At 53.0% G+C, this 13,180-nt stretch overlaps 1 protein-coding gene across 1 annotated transcript; it reads left to right on the top strand.

Moving 5' to 3' along the window:
• The first annotated feature begins 2,364 nt into the window (after nt 1-2,364).
• Nucleotides 2,365-11,784, top strand: STRA6 (stimulated by retinoic acid 6). Its single transcript, XM_010188495.1, has 17 exons — nt 2,365-2,489; nt 3,548-3,626; nt 4,065-4,150; nt 4,296-4,435; nt 4,604-4,770; nt 4,928-5,053; nt 5,822-5,889; nt 5,970-6,046; nt 6,555-6,616; nt 6,887-7,067; nt 7,600-7,675; nt 7,749-7,882; nt 9,047-9,164; nt 9,354-9,455; nt 10,481-10,644; nt 11,137-11,274; nt 11,606-11,784. Exons 1-17 carry the CDS (start codon nt 2,365-2,367, stop codon nt 11,782-11,784), a joined length of 2,022 nt encoding a protein of 673 aa, XP_010186797.1.
• Nucleotides 11,785-13,180: the final 1,396 nt, after the last annotated feature.

The raw sequence follows: 13,180 nt of genomic DNA, 5'->3' as shown, positions 1-13,180 counted from the left end.
AGAATATGAAGGAGCTTTATTGAGCCCATCAATCTCGGGCAAAGCTGCTGCGATCAAAGGCCTGGACTGTTTCGGCAGAGGTTACGTGGAGGAGCAAAGAGCTCAGGTTTCGGGGAAAAGCAGGGCACTATGGAGGGGCCGTGAAGCCAGCGAGCTCCTGGCTCAGCCCCAGATGAAGGAGCCAGCACCCGCGGAGCAGGGTGGGGAGCAGTGGCCTTACCCTGGCTGGGGATGCTGCTCCTGCTGGGTTTTTGGCATCCCTGCCTCTCCTTCTTCTCTGGGACCCCAGGATTTGCAGCCTGGGTAGGAATTAGGGGTTCAACTCTAAAGACCCTTGTCGCATGCTTCTCCCGAGCTGAAAAGTCCATCCCCAGCGAGGTCCCCCCATCAGCCCTGTTGACCTGTACCACTGCGGTACAGGCTTGGATGTCCCCGTGTCACACCATCACTCATTCAGCCTTGTGCTGCTGATGGTGTCCAGAGGCTGGGTTGGAAGCTCTGAAGCACCTCCTGACTTCTCCAGACACCTGTTTTCTCTGTGGATGATGATCAAGATGTTGTCACCCTGCTTGGTGAACTACGAGAATGGATCTTTCCCTGAAGCAGAAGAGCATCCTCCTCATGAAGATGCTTGCTCTTGTGTTGTTGCTGCCTGGCACCGAGTCAGGCTGCAGCTTTCCTGGTGGGGCTCCCCAATGACTGTACGTGCTCTTGCTGGCATTTTCTCTCCTTTCATTCTTGTTTTCCTGTAGCAGCTGTGTCCCCAAGCAGCTGAATATCAGGGCACTAGCAAGGTGGCATTTGCTGGCTTGTTCAGAGATGTGTCAGCTGGGGCAATGCCACTGGGCTGATGGGTAGGTACGTCTTGAGGTTGACCTCAACTTCCAAGCCCTGCCAGACTTTGGTGACCCACACGGGAGGGGAAAGGATCTTGCAGACATGTGTGTGTGCTGCCATGAACTTTACAGGCTCCCTCTGCCTTTTTACAGGAGTGTTACATTCCTGGGAGGTGAGGTCAGAGCTGTTTCCCCAGGCAGGCAAAACCAAGGAATGGCTGAAGAGTCGATGCCTTGAGGCTGGGACATGAGCTGGGCAGTCAAGGATGGGGCCTGGGGTCTGTCTGAGTTGGGTGGTCATCTGGGACTGATGGGGTCCATCCTTCCTCTGCTGGAGCCTGCAATGGTGGGGAGTGGGATGGTGGTGGCACTCTGACATAGATGAAATGCTAGGTGGGGGGGGAAGTAACCTGCTTTCTAGCTGAGTTTTGGACCTCTGGGAAGGGAGGTGAAGGTCCCAGGTCTCACATCTTGACCTAGAGGGAGTCCCTGGAGGGGACCCAAAACTTGGCTGGGGACGTGACATCCAGTGGGGCAGCATGGTTGTGGTGGAGAATGTTACTTGTCTGCAGGGCCACAGCCCTGATTTGAGGAATCTCTTTGAAGCTGGCATGCTGTATCCATCACAATCCCTGGTGACCACCAGCTGTACAAACAGCAGCCTGGAGCAAAGCTGTCAGCTCGGTCCTTCATCTTCTACCCATCCCTTTGGAGATACATGGTTTTGTGACATCCTCAAGCTGTGGGAAAAGGTGTCCCCAGGTCCTGGGCTGGCTCCTGGGGCTTGGAGGCTGCACTGAGCATCACTGCCTGGCATCTGGGGACATGTTTGGATGCTGCCTTTCCAATAGTGATGGTAGATGAGGCATGTTGCAGGTTGTGCGATGTAGCTCTGGGACAACAGTGAAGGGTGTGGGGCTGTCAGGGCCAAAGTCATCAAAAAATGATGGGGAGAAGGAGAAATGAGAGTTTGTTGTATCTGGCACAGGGACAAATCCTCCTTTCTTTTGATTGCTACAAAGGGAGAGGGGCTGGGGGAGGCTGCGGGGCATCTGGTGGCACAGAGGGACATTGGGGACATGGGTCACAGGCTTCTCATCCTTGCTTTGCCAGCCAGCCCACGCCGCCGAGCCCAAAACTTGACCCTTGCTCTGGTTTTCTAGCCGTTGGCGTAAGAAGCTGTAAAGCAACCCAAACAAAGACTCCGGGTCTATCAGCGTCCTGTGGCGGGCAGGGAGCGGCCGAGGGGGACCATTAGGTGTTGGGTTATGTGGCAGGGAGGGGGGTTCATCCCTTCTCCCTCCCTCCAAATCCAAATAAAAGCTGGATCCTTGGAGGCATAGCTGGGTTTTGAAAGCCCCCAGTTCCCCCCCAGTTGTGGGAGTGACCAGAGAAGATAAAGTCTCTTGGCTCGGCGCCTTCATCCCTGCATTTCCAAGAGCCTGGGAGGACCCACCTTGGGAAAACCTGGTTGCTTGCTGCCTCTCGCCATCTCTATCCAGCCTGTGGAGAGAGCACGGAGACAGCCATGGCAGCCAATGGCTCCGGTGGGATGCAGGATGCTCTGCTGGACACTGGCTTTGCCGGCACCGAGGACCTGGTTTCTGACTGGTACATCTACGAAGCAGTGGAGCCGGCCGTGTCGCAGGATGAGTAAGTGTCCAGCCTTGCTGGTGGGTGCCACATGTCCCCCTGTCCCTGCTGGGGTCACCCTGGGCAGCTGCCAGCATCCTGCCTGGCTGCTCCATCCCCTTTCTGTAGAACATCATCCCCTGAGCAGCAAAGCCAGGATTTATTCCCTGGGTGAGTGAGAGGGGATTAAAAAGTCTTATTTTGCCCTCCTAAAAATGCTTCATTTCTTTTTGATCTTGAACAGGTTTTGGTTTGTTTTGTTTTAACCTGCAAAATATGGCTGAGCATCCCTGGGCTTGCATGGGTGCTGGATAAAGGAGAAGTGCTATAGAGAGGGGAAACTGAGGCACAGAGCAGTGGGGGGATTTATCCAAGGTGTCTCACAAGGCCTGAAGCTGGGCATCCCAAGGCACTTCTATCAGCATCTATTGTCTCTCTCTTGACTTAGTCCTCTGTGGGTGGGATTTACACTACTCAGTTGACTGATACCTAATCCTAAGGGCAAGCAGGAGGAGATACCAGCAATGACCAGCCCAAAGAGTTCCTCCTCACCCTTAATCTTCTACATTGCAAAACAGCTTTTGAAATCTCCTTGTTTAGCCTCAGTTTCTCCAGGTGAAGCCCCACCTGCATGACCCACACCCCTGATAGAACCCTTTGGGGTGTTTTCTGGGTGTCCTCCTTCACAGGAGGGAGGAAGGAATGGAGGTGTTGGGTCAAGGTGGCTGGGCAGGATTGTTCCTGGCCTTGGGGCAAGGAGGAGGGCTGTGCCAAAGTGGAGATTAAGGGACATCACGGAGGCCAGAGAGTGAATAAATAAAGCGAAGCCTGGCATGCCTGCTTGGCCGGCCTTGGCTTAGTCATAAAACCATCGCATGAGGGTGACTTCATCCCTGGCTATCAGCGGTTGTGTACCCCTGCTCTTCAGAGATCTGAGTCTTATCAGTGTCTGACTAAAATCTCTGTTGCTGCTGTGTATGTCGACATCACCCCAGCATTTTGCTTTGTCCTTTCAGGACTAAATACAATCAGATATGATTTTTATTATTTCTCCCCACCCTACCCCCTACTCTTTCTAGCACGTTTTCCAACGTAATCCCAGACTGCGACCCCACCATTTCTCCTAGACTCTATCACATCTGCATGGCACCCATCTCTGTAAGTACCTGCCAACTCCCCTGGGGTGGGTTGTCTGCCTCAATGTTGCATTTGCTGTTGCCCAGCTTGAGTCATGCTCATCTGCTCCCAAATACCAGGTCTGAGGTCTTCAGTTTGAGCTGGGATGCTTTAACAAGGGACTCGCACAGCTCCAAACTTTTTGTATCTGTAGTCAATGGAAGGCTTTGATGCAATTTTATTTTTTCCCAGCATGGTCTCTCTGAGGTGTTTAACTCATAAACATAGGCCCATAACTGAGGCCCATAACTCATCAGAGCAGGTTGAGAAGTGCTCATCTTTGCTTCAGCTGTGGCTGGATTTAGGATGTTGGGTGGAGATAGTGTCTGTGGAGGCATCCCGCACGTAGCAGCATATCCAGATCCCCTACTCACATCCCCTACTATATATTTATAGCTCTCTCAATTGGGTTTCTGGCAGCTGGCTGTGCTCGTGGGCTTGTCCTTACTGGTGAAACGCAGGCGTCTGCATCAGAGCTGCTGGAATGGCATCCCGGGACTGCTCAGGTACCAAGGTCCCTGTCACCCTGCAGCCAAGCAGATGGAGGGATGCTGAGGTGCAGCATGGGACAAACCAGCTCTGGGGCAGAGGATGGTGGGGAATGGGGTGCCTGTGACCTGGTGTTTGGCTCATCCTGGCCTTGGCTTGCAGCCCAGCCAACTTTCTGGAGGAGGAAGGCAACCGAGGGCTGGTGGCAGCAGTGTTCGGCATCCTTTTCTCCTCCCTGTGCGTGCTGGTCTTGGACAGGGACCCTCTGCCCCTCATCGCCCGTTCCTCCCAGAGCACCCGGGGTAAGGCAAGCACCCTCCTGGCCTATGGGCACCATGCTCCTCCCCACCCAGGGGGCGTGCAGCTTTGGGCAGCATTCTGAGCAGTCTGTTCGTTCTGGTCCCTACTGAGAGCATTGCCTTCTCTTGCCTGTTTCTTTCTCCCTCCTCTCTTCCCATTGTCTTGTTTAGAGTACTGGAAGATCCTGGCTTTGCTCTACTACCCTGCCTTATACTATCCCCTGATCGCTTGTGCCACCATCCGGCACAGGTTCAGCTACCTTGTGGGCTGCCTGCTTTCCTGGTGCCACTGCGTGGTCCACATCTGGCAGAAGGTGGATTGTCCCCAGTCACCGAAGGTATGTGTCCCACTGGCCAGGGAAGGAGTGGAGAGGCTGGTGTGGCCTGAAGTTGAAGGTGGCTTTCTCATCACCTTCTTGCAGTGACATTAAGGTGTCACCTGCCCAGGATGAGGTCTCCAGGGGGATGGCGTGTGACATCTCTGCTTCTCCCCAGATATACAGATACTACTCCATGCTCTCTTATGTCCCCATCATCCTTTGCCTTCTGCTCTTAAGCTTTTGGTATCCAGCACTGCTCATCAGGAGCTTCACCGGGCAGGAGGACACCTTGGATAAGGAGGTAATGAAGATCCATGGGGAGGCTTAGGGGGTGGTAGCATGGGAGAAAACCCTTCATGGTTGACCTGGATGATCTTAGAGGTCTTTTCCAACCTTAATGATTCTATGGTTTTGAGAGCTTTCCTGCCCCACAGTCCATCTCTCTGCCTTGAGGACTGGGAGTACTGGGCTGCTCCCAGGGCACGTGTTCCCTGACACCAGTAGCTGCCTCCCCTCCGTCCCTCCGATGGCATGAGTTGTGGCTCTCTTTATCTCACTGGATTTGAAGAGGGAGTGAAAAATCCATATTTGGAGTAAACTTCTTATTACAAGAGGCTTAAAGGCATCAATGTATCCCATTCAGGCTGGGACTGGGGTCCCCTTGTTTTCCTGGCAGGCTGGATAATCCCCAGCCCTTTGGGAAATGCTTGGGCTTTGTTGGGGGAAGAGGAGGAAAAACCTACTTTAAAAAAAAAAAAATCATGGACTGAAGTGACCCCCAGGTGCTTGCCAGGAGCCAACTGGTGGGAAGGAGGGTTTTCAGCTGTCCTACTGCTTTTAGGCTTCTTTGTTGATGGGAAGAACACAGATTTATTTTCATCTTGTGCTGGAAAATTTGCCTCCAGTATCACTCCAACATGTTCGCTATCCAAACAAGGGTTGGATGGGTGGCAAGGGTTGGCAGAGCAAGGAGATGGCTACCAGGTGTAATGTAGATGCCCTGTTGGGTGCCTATCTAAAAAGTGCATCCCTGTGCCCAAATCAGGCACTTATTACTACTTTCCTTAAGGTTACAGAGCGAGGTTATTACAAGAAGTACCTAAAGGCTGTCCTGTCCAAGCGCTCTGGGAAGGGGAGGTAAGGATGGCTTGCAATGGGGACAGAGAGGGACCCTACTGCTGGGAATTGTGCTTCCCACCCACTTCTTCCTCCTCCAGCTCCACAAAGATGGAAGAAAGCCTCATCTCAAGGATCCAGGCATATTTAGGCTCCTACATCTACACTCCTGAGGAAGGTAGGCTGTGGTGAAGAACACCAAAGAAGGGGTAGTAATCCTCCCGGCAGCAGCTTGGCAAACAGGCTGGCTTCCCCATCCCCAGGGAGAGCAAATGCCATTCTTGGCTCCTGCCCTGAAGCATCTGTGCTGCAGCAGCTGCTGCACATGTGGCGCCTTGGCTCTCCCACGAACTGTTGCAGTTTGGGATGAGGAGCTGGACCCCCATGTCACAGGGTGGAGGTGGCAAGGTTCAGGCATGCGTTGTGCTGATATTGCAGCATGATGCTTGATAAGCCTACTATAAGGGTATAAGATCTATGATAATCTCATCCCTAAGAGCCCAGAAATGGGGAGCTACTCCTTGCCCCCTGGAAGAAGTCGTGGTTGTCCCAGGTGGTGGCACCTCAAGGATGTGGGTGTTTGCTTTGACTGCTGCGTTGGGTGGACCTGCAGCCTCCTCCTCTCTTCCCCTACCACCTCACATCCCAAGTCCTCTCCCATACACCACTCCAATCCTGCATTCCAGGTTTCTGTATCCCAACGAAGCTCGTCCTCTCCATAACCACGGCCGTCATCGCTGTCTACCAGGTGATGCTGATACATAGATGTCAAGCAGATCCCCCTCTCCCTTGAGGTCCTCTTGAGACAGAGGAGCCTGGAGGTCACTGCCATAACGCAATTTTGGCTACAGGGGTGGTATTAATGTGCCTCGAGGTATTACCATCCCCTCGGCTGAGCTGTGGCAACCTGCCATGTGCTTCCAGGGCTCAGCCAGCCTTAAGTCCTTTAAGCTACGGCAATGGCTCAGCGGTGGGATGTCTTGACCCCAAGGCTCACGTGGCACTGGCTCCCTCACAGGTCGCTTTGCTGCTCTTGGTAGCCGTTGTCCCCACCATCCAGATTGTGCGGGCGGGGATGACAAAGGACATCGTGGTCTTGCTGGTCCAGTTTGGCTTGGTGCCCTCAGAGAGCCCGGCTGTCCCAGGTGACATGGAGAAGGAGCTCAACACCATCAAATACTACTTGTGGTCGCTGGAAGGTGGGTTCCCAACCAGCTCCTGCATCCATAGATGATTTTTGGAGAATTTCAGAACACATCGGAGAGGTTTCTAACCCAGAGGATGGTCCAGGAAAGCAGTTGGTGATGGGGCAGTTTCCAAGAGGACTTCAAAAACCAGCCACAGCCATGCAGACATGAAAGGCGTGAGCTTGGTGCTATGCCAGGCATCTCCGAGCGGCTGACACGTGCCAAGACGAGGAGGCTGGGAGAGCTGGCAGGCAGAGCCAGCAGTGCCGTGCTGCAGATGCCACTCTTCAGGAGCAGGCTTTGATATGTGCTGGAATCAAGCAGATGGCCCCCTGGATAATTGAAAGCCCTGGATGGTGGAGTGTGGGGATGACATGGGGTAGGGAGGGAAACTGAGGCACAGTGCCCTGCTGGGGGGGTACATCCATGCAGCCCCATAACTTGGCTCCACTGCAATGATCCTGGGGTACAATTTACAATAAAATCCTATTGCTGGGACTGCTCACAACCCTTACTTGTCCATCTCTTCATGTATCCTCCACAGTCTGCTACATCTGCTCACTGGTGCTGTGCTGCCTGCTGACCTGTGCCATGCTGCTGAGGACACTGGTGATGCACAGGTATGGGGTGGTACCTGCTCCTCTGGCCTTGACCTTGTCACTGAGCAGGGATGCAGCTGGTTTCTCTCCCCAGGAACAACCTGAAGGCGCTCTACCAAGGGGCCGTGCTGGATGTCTTCTACAAAGCCCATATCCTCCGCCCATCCCGGCGAGCCATCGTCTGCTGGATGAGCTTTGCTGGCTTCCAGACAGCTTTTGCCTGCTTGGGTAAAGGGTGTTGGGAGGCAGGAGGGAGCAGATGGGTGATGGACCTCCACCTTGCACAGCCTACCTTGGGTTTAAACTTCTATACCCTGTTTTGTGAAGGGACATCTGTGAGCCTTTTGTTCCTCTTTTCCCCAAACACAATCTGTCCTTCTGCGGGAAGGACCATGCTGCACACCAAATGGTAGGGAAGGGGGGTAAAAAAGGGAGAGGGAAGAATTACTTGTTTTGGCTCAATCCCAAATATTTTGATTTGAGAAGCTGTAACAGCATCTTGTGCAAAAGACTGTCTGTCTCCTCCAGTTCTGGTCTTCACATCCCGGATGCTCCTCACTGCATCTTCCCCAACACAGTCTGGGAGGGCTGGCCACATCATGCATGGGTGGAGGATGTCAAAAGGGGTAGAAATCCTCACTCTACCATGGTTTGGAGACATTTTAGGGCCTCTCTGCCCCAGGGGAGATGACTCTGGGCAGTGTCTACGGTGATGCACATGCAACACCCAACCATGCCAGCACTCTAAGGTAGTGTGAGGGAGTCAAGCTGAGGGTCCAGGGTGGTGATGGAAGGACAGAGAGAACCACCAAGTCTGTTAGTGACCACCCCTCTGGAAAGGGTACCTATTTCGCTGGCAGATTGCAGAGATAGGTTTGGAGGTAGGAGCTGGGGAGCACTTCAGGAGATCCTTGCACCCCTTTGCCAGTGAGGGAAAGCTTTTCTTTGGCCACCCAGCACTTGGTGCACCTTGCCATGCTGGTGTGGATCTATCTCCTGCCTAAAAAGCTTGATTTTCAAGTCACTAAAGCAAAGCAGCAGAGGTAAAGCACAAGCTAAGGCATAAGGAGCCCCAGCCACTGCTGATCTCGGTGTGATTTATGATTAGAAATCAGAGCTCTGGCTGATTTTGATGATGAGGCATCATAGTTGCAGCCCCCAATGATGGCTCTTCTCAACAGGGATAATGGGGGGAGTGATAAGAAAGGCTGAACTTGTCATTAAATCCTGTGCAGGGCATTGTGTTTGGAGCGGGGGAGGCAGGTAAGGATCTCACAGGCTCTTTAAGGGATTAAAATGAAAGGCATGCTCAAAGACGAGTACAGCTTTGGGGAATAAGAACAAAAACAAGATTTCTCCAGTATCCCTTGTCATGGTTTGTCTCCCTCCTAGGTCTCCTAATCCAGCAAGTGATTTTCTTCATCTGCTCGGTGGCATTTACCTTCCTCTTCGTCATCCCGCTTCAGTCCGGCACAAACACACTTCTCTTCAAAATCATTCAGAACATGTGGTGAGCTCTCATAGCCCTTGGGGGAAGGGATGGAAGACCCAAGTGGCCATGGTGTGTTTTGGGGTATTCTGTCAAGGGAAGGCTCTATCTTGAGCTCTTTTAACTTTGCTGGAGATTTCTGCTGCCTAGGATGGTATCTTGTGCTTGGGACCATCCTGGTGTCCAACCTGCCTCTTCCCTCTCACCCAGGCCCTTCTGGTTGACCTTGGTCATTGCTGTCATCGTGCAACATTTGGCAGCTCACTACCAATTCCTGGAGCAACATCCTCTCCGGAAGGAGCTCACGAACAGGTATGGAGCTGTGGGGACATCTGGGGCAGAGCTGACCCTCCCAAGGTCCAAGACCCCGGACTATGTTGGGTTTAAAAATGCCCTGATATCATGGTGTCCTCTTTGCCATGAGCTCAAGGGTGACAGCCTGTGGGTTTGAGGGATTTGAGCAGCTCTGTGCTCCCAGTGAGCTTTCTTTAGATACTTTAGAGGGGCATGGTCAATTTACAGCCTTGATTCTGATTGGGTGAAGCTGGTGAGGTCTGTGCCCTGCTCCACCATCCCTGTTTGAAAGTCTTGGAGGAAGCCCAGATTCCTCAAGATCAGCTGGACCAGTTCAGATGCTGCCAGTGGATGTGATCTCTTGCTCACACATGGTGTCACTGCCTAAGCTGTCTCCTTATGCTGAACACCTGGGTGACACATGGATCTAGGTGTCCTGCTCTGTCCAGCCAAGGCACTTTCATTACCTCCATCACTGGCCCACCATTGTAGAGCGATTGCCATAGGCTCTCCTGGCCTCCACAGGAGCTGGATTCCTCCATTCCAAACTGCTACATTCATGATTTGTCTGGTTTCTGTTTTTAACAGAGCACTGGACCAGGCTGCCCAGAGAGGTTGTGGAGTCTCCTTCTCTGGAGACATTCAAAACCCACCTGGACGCCTTCCTGTGTAACCTCATCTAGGTGTTCCTGCTCCGGCAGGGGGATTGGACTGGATGAGCTTTGGAGGTCCCTTCCAATCCCTAACGTTCTGTGATTCTGTGATTCTAAGTCTTCAAGGAGAAACAGAGACCCTGTGCTTGCTGGAGGCCAAGCTTTGTTGTCCTGATGGTGGACCAGGCTGCCTCCTTTCCAAGAGCCGTGAAGAGTGTTTGCTTCTCTCCATGGGAAGGAGACACCTCAAACAGTGACTGTGTCTGCCAAGGAGGGAGGGAAGGGTGGGAGGTTTATTTTGGCAGAAGGTTCCTCCGGCAGGGAAGGGCTGTGCTTCCCATCCCATGGTGTTTGTGTTCCTTACTCCTTCTCCTCCTCCTCCACCCACAGGCGAGCTCTCTACATAGTCACCTACCTGCTCTTCCCCATCAACATCCTGGTGGGTGTCCTGGCCGGGGTGTGGAGAATGGTCATCTCTGGCCTTTATAACGCCATCCACTTCTGCCAGCTGGACATCAGCCTGATGAACCGTAGCGTGGAGACCTTTGACCCAGGTAGGACATGGGGTAGGTCTCTCTCTGCAGCACCTCCACGAGCATGGAGGTCCCTCTGCAACCATCAAGCTCCTGGAGCTGCTGGGACTGAAGATGGCTTAACGTCCTCATACTGTGTCCAGAAATGTGCAGATGGGACAACTGGAGCAAGTGGCTCCTTCAGATGCTTGCTTGGTCCTGCTTTTCCATCCATCTCCCCCCAAGTGTGGGTGATGCCCTGCTAGGGTCCCCTGGGCTTCACCACTGGCCCCAGACCCCATTCCCATGGGCAGCAGACCCTCGCCTGTCCTGTGCTAAAGTCAGGAGGGAGAGGAGCTCAGCCCTTCCTCTGCTTTTTCTGCTGGGATTTTGGGACTGGAGCACCTAGGTCTGGTAGGGCAGAGATGGAGCCTTGAAAACAACTGCCCTCCCCATGCTCTGGGTCAGATAGGAGGGGGAAACTATGAAGTCTGGTCCCCCAGCACGTGTTTACTGTGGGTTGTGTACTACCAGGCTACCACACGTACTGCCACTATCTGAAAATTGAGGTCAGCCAGTCCCACCCGGTGATGAAAGCCTTTTGCTTGCTGCTTCTCCAGCTAGCTAGGCCTGAGGGACCATCAGGGCTCCAGGCCAGCAACGTGGAAGAAGGTGAGACATTCCTACCATCACTGGGGGGATGTATGGCCATCACTGTGGGGTGGCATTCGTGTTCCCTTTGCTGCTCCTCTAGAGATGCTGTTGGTGACTTGGGGTAAAGGGACCATCAAGGGTTGTGGTTCTGCTGCTCCCTCCACTCTTGCACCATCTCCTCTGTTTGGTGGGTGACCATCTCCATCCAAGGACCTGCCCCCATTCCTCTGTTCATGCAAAGGGAGGATGGAGCTCCTCTGCTTTCACCTCAGGGTGTAGATGGCATTTGGGCAGCCCCAGGGAGGGGGAACTGGGGCTGAAATCCTTCCCCTTTCCCATCTCCTTTCAGGCATCCAGCTGATGCAGCCCAAGAAGTTCCCACCAAGCAGAGCCAGGTTCAAGCAGAGCCGAGCCCGGTGGTGGCTGGCCTACACGCTCCTCAACAACCCCTCACTGACGGCTTGCCGGAAAACCGTCCTCTCTGACCCTACAGCCAATGGCACCCAGCTTGGCACTCCCAAGCCCTGATCTCTGGAGAAGTCCCACACCTCTCCCTGCCTCCCATGCATACTCCTGTCCCATCCCATCCCTGTCTCCCATTGACTGTCCTCCTGCACTGACAGGAGTTCTGGGCACCTCTTGCCCTTTTTCAGCCTCTGGTCTCTCTCCAGCAAGGCTGGGGGCTGGTTTTTAGCTCTAGGTCCATGCTGAGCCACTACCAAGGTCCAGAGGTGAAAAGACAGCCAAAGCAAAAGGGTCACCTCCATGCCTGACCTGGATGGAAAGGAACTGATGCCAAGTTAAACCCTTCAGATATCTCAGAAACAACTTATTGAGAGTCACTCCTGCAATGAGCCCATTAGTTCTTAGTTGCCTTTCTGATGAGTGGCAAGGCAGGCACAAGTCCCCAGTACCAGGGCAGTAAGGAAAGAGGAAGAAGGTGATCTGTGTTTGTGTGTGTGGAGGGATCTTCAACTGGACTGAGCATGAGGAGCTACCTCCATCTCCGCATGATTCCCCTGCAGAGAAAGTCCCTACTGCCAACCTCATTTTCAGCTTATATTTTTCAGGTCTGATCCTGGCTCTCCTCAGGCACCTAAATCATAGACTTCTTTTTTTCCCCAATTTTGTGAAGGCTGAAATCCTCACCTGCTCTGCGCCACAAGATTGAGGAACCATCTGTCTTCTCCTCCCTGTAATTCTAGTCCCATTGGTTCATCGTCCTGCCACCCTGTTTTGTTTAAAGTCAGTGGTTTCCCAGGGCCAGTGACTCTCTGAGTGAATGGAGCTTGAATCCATAGAAGACTGTTTTATGCCTCACTTGGACATGTCAATCTGGGGAAGGTTAATAAATCACATACCTCATTCCTATACTCAGGGTGTGCTTGGTCTATTGGCCATTCTCAGATAAATCAGACCTGGCAGGAGGGACATGAGGACTGTCATAGCCATGTATCTGGGTGATGTTTGGGACTCACCTTGCTCCAACCATGTGGAGCAGAGGCTTTGCAGTAGATCTGCTTGACCTGGATGTGATGGGACCAAAGCTGATCGGTTTGCTTTCCTATCAAAAATGTTTGGCCCCTAAACCACAGCTCCCACAAAGGATGGGAACTGACAGGACATTTAGTGGCTAAAGCACCAAAGGTAGAGGTCCAAGGTGGGGTGAACCACCTCTTCCATTGATGTGTCCCTTCCCAGGACCTGAACCTGTTCCTTTTCCATCCCAGCAAAGGGAGGGAGGTCCCTGTCTTCATCTGCTGCCTGGAGTCGCTGCCGGTGCACTTGGATGCTCAAAACCTTGCTGCCTCCACTGTCCACTAATCAAATATGGTTAAAACAGCCCTGGTTTAATCGTATTTGATTACTGTCTGGCACATAGTACAATGTCATCACGCTGGATGACAGCGGTGGCACTGGAGGC

The sequence above is a fragment of the Mesitornis unicolor genome, unplaced genomic scaffold, assembly GCF_000695765.1.
Source record: "Mesitornis unicolor isolate BGI_N332 unplaced genomic scaffold, ASM69576v1 scaffold39547, whole genome shotgun sequence".
Classification (NCBI taxonomy): Eukaryota; Metazoa; Chordata; class Aves; order Mesitornithiformes; family Mesitornithidae; genus Mesitornis; species Mesitornis unicolor.
The sequence above is the reverse complement of the archived record's forward strand: the minus strand, read 5'-3'. Positions and strand labels throughout refer to the sequence as shown.

Excerpts from the sequence above, each read along its gene's own strand:
- STRA6 (XM_010188495.1), top strand. The coding sequence starts at position 2,365 with ATGGCAGCCAATGGCTCCGGTGGGATGCAGGATGCTCTGCTGGACACT. Across the intron at positions 2,490-3,547 it reads CCGGCCGTGTCGCAGGATGA|CACGTTTTCCAACGTAATCC; the intron begins GTAAGTGTCCAG and ends TACTCTTTCTAG. Across the intron at positions 7,883-9,046 it reads GACAGCTTTTGCCTGCTTGG|GTCTCCTAATCCAGCAAGTG; the intron begins GTAAAGGGTGTT and ends TCTCCCTCCTAG.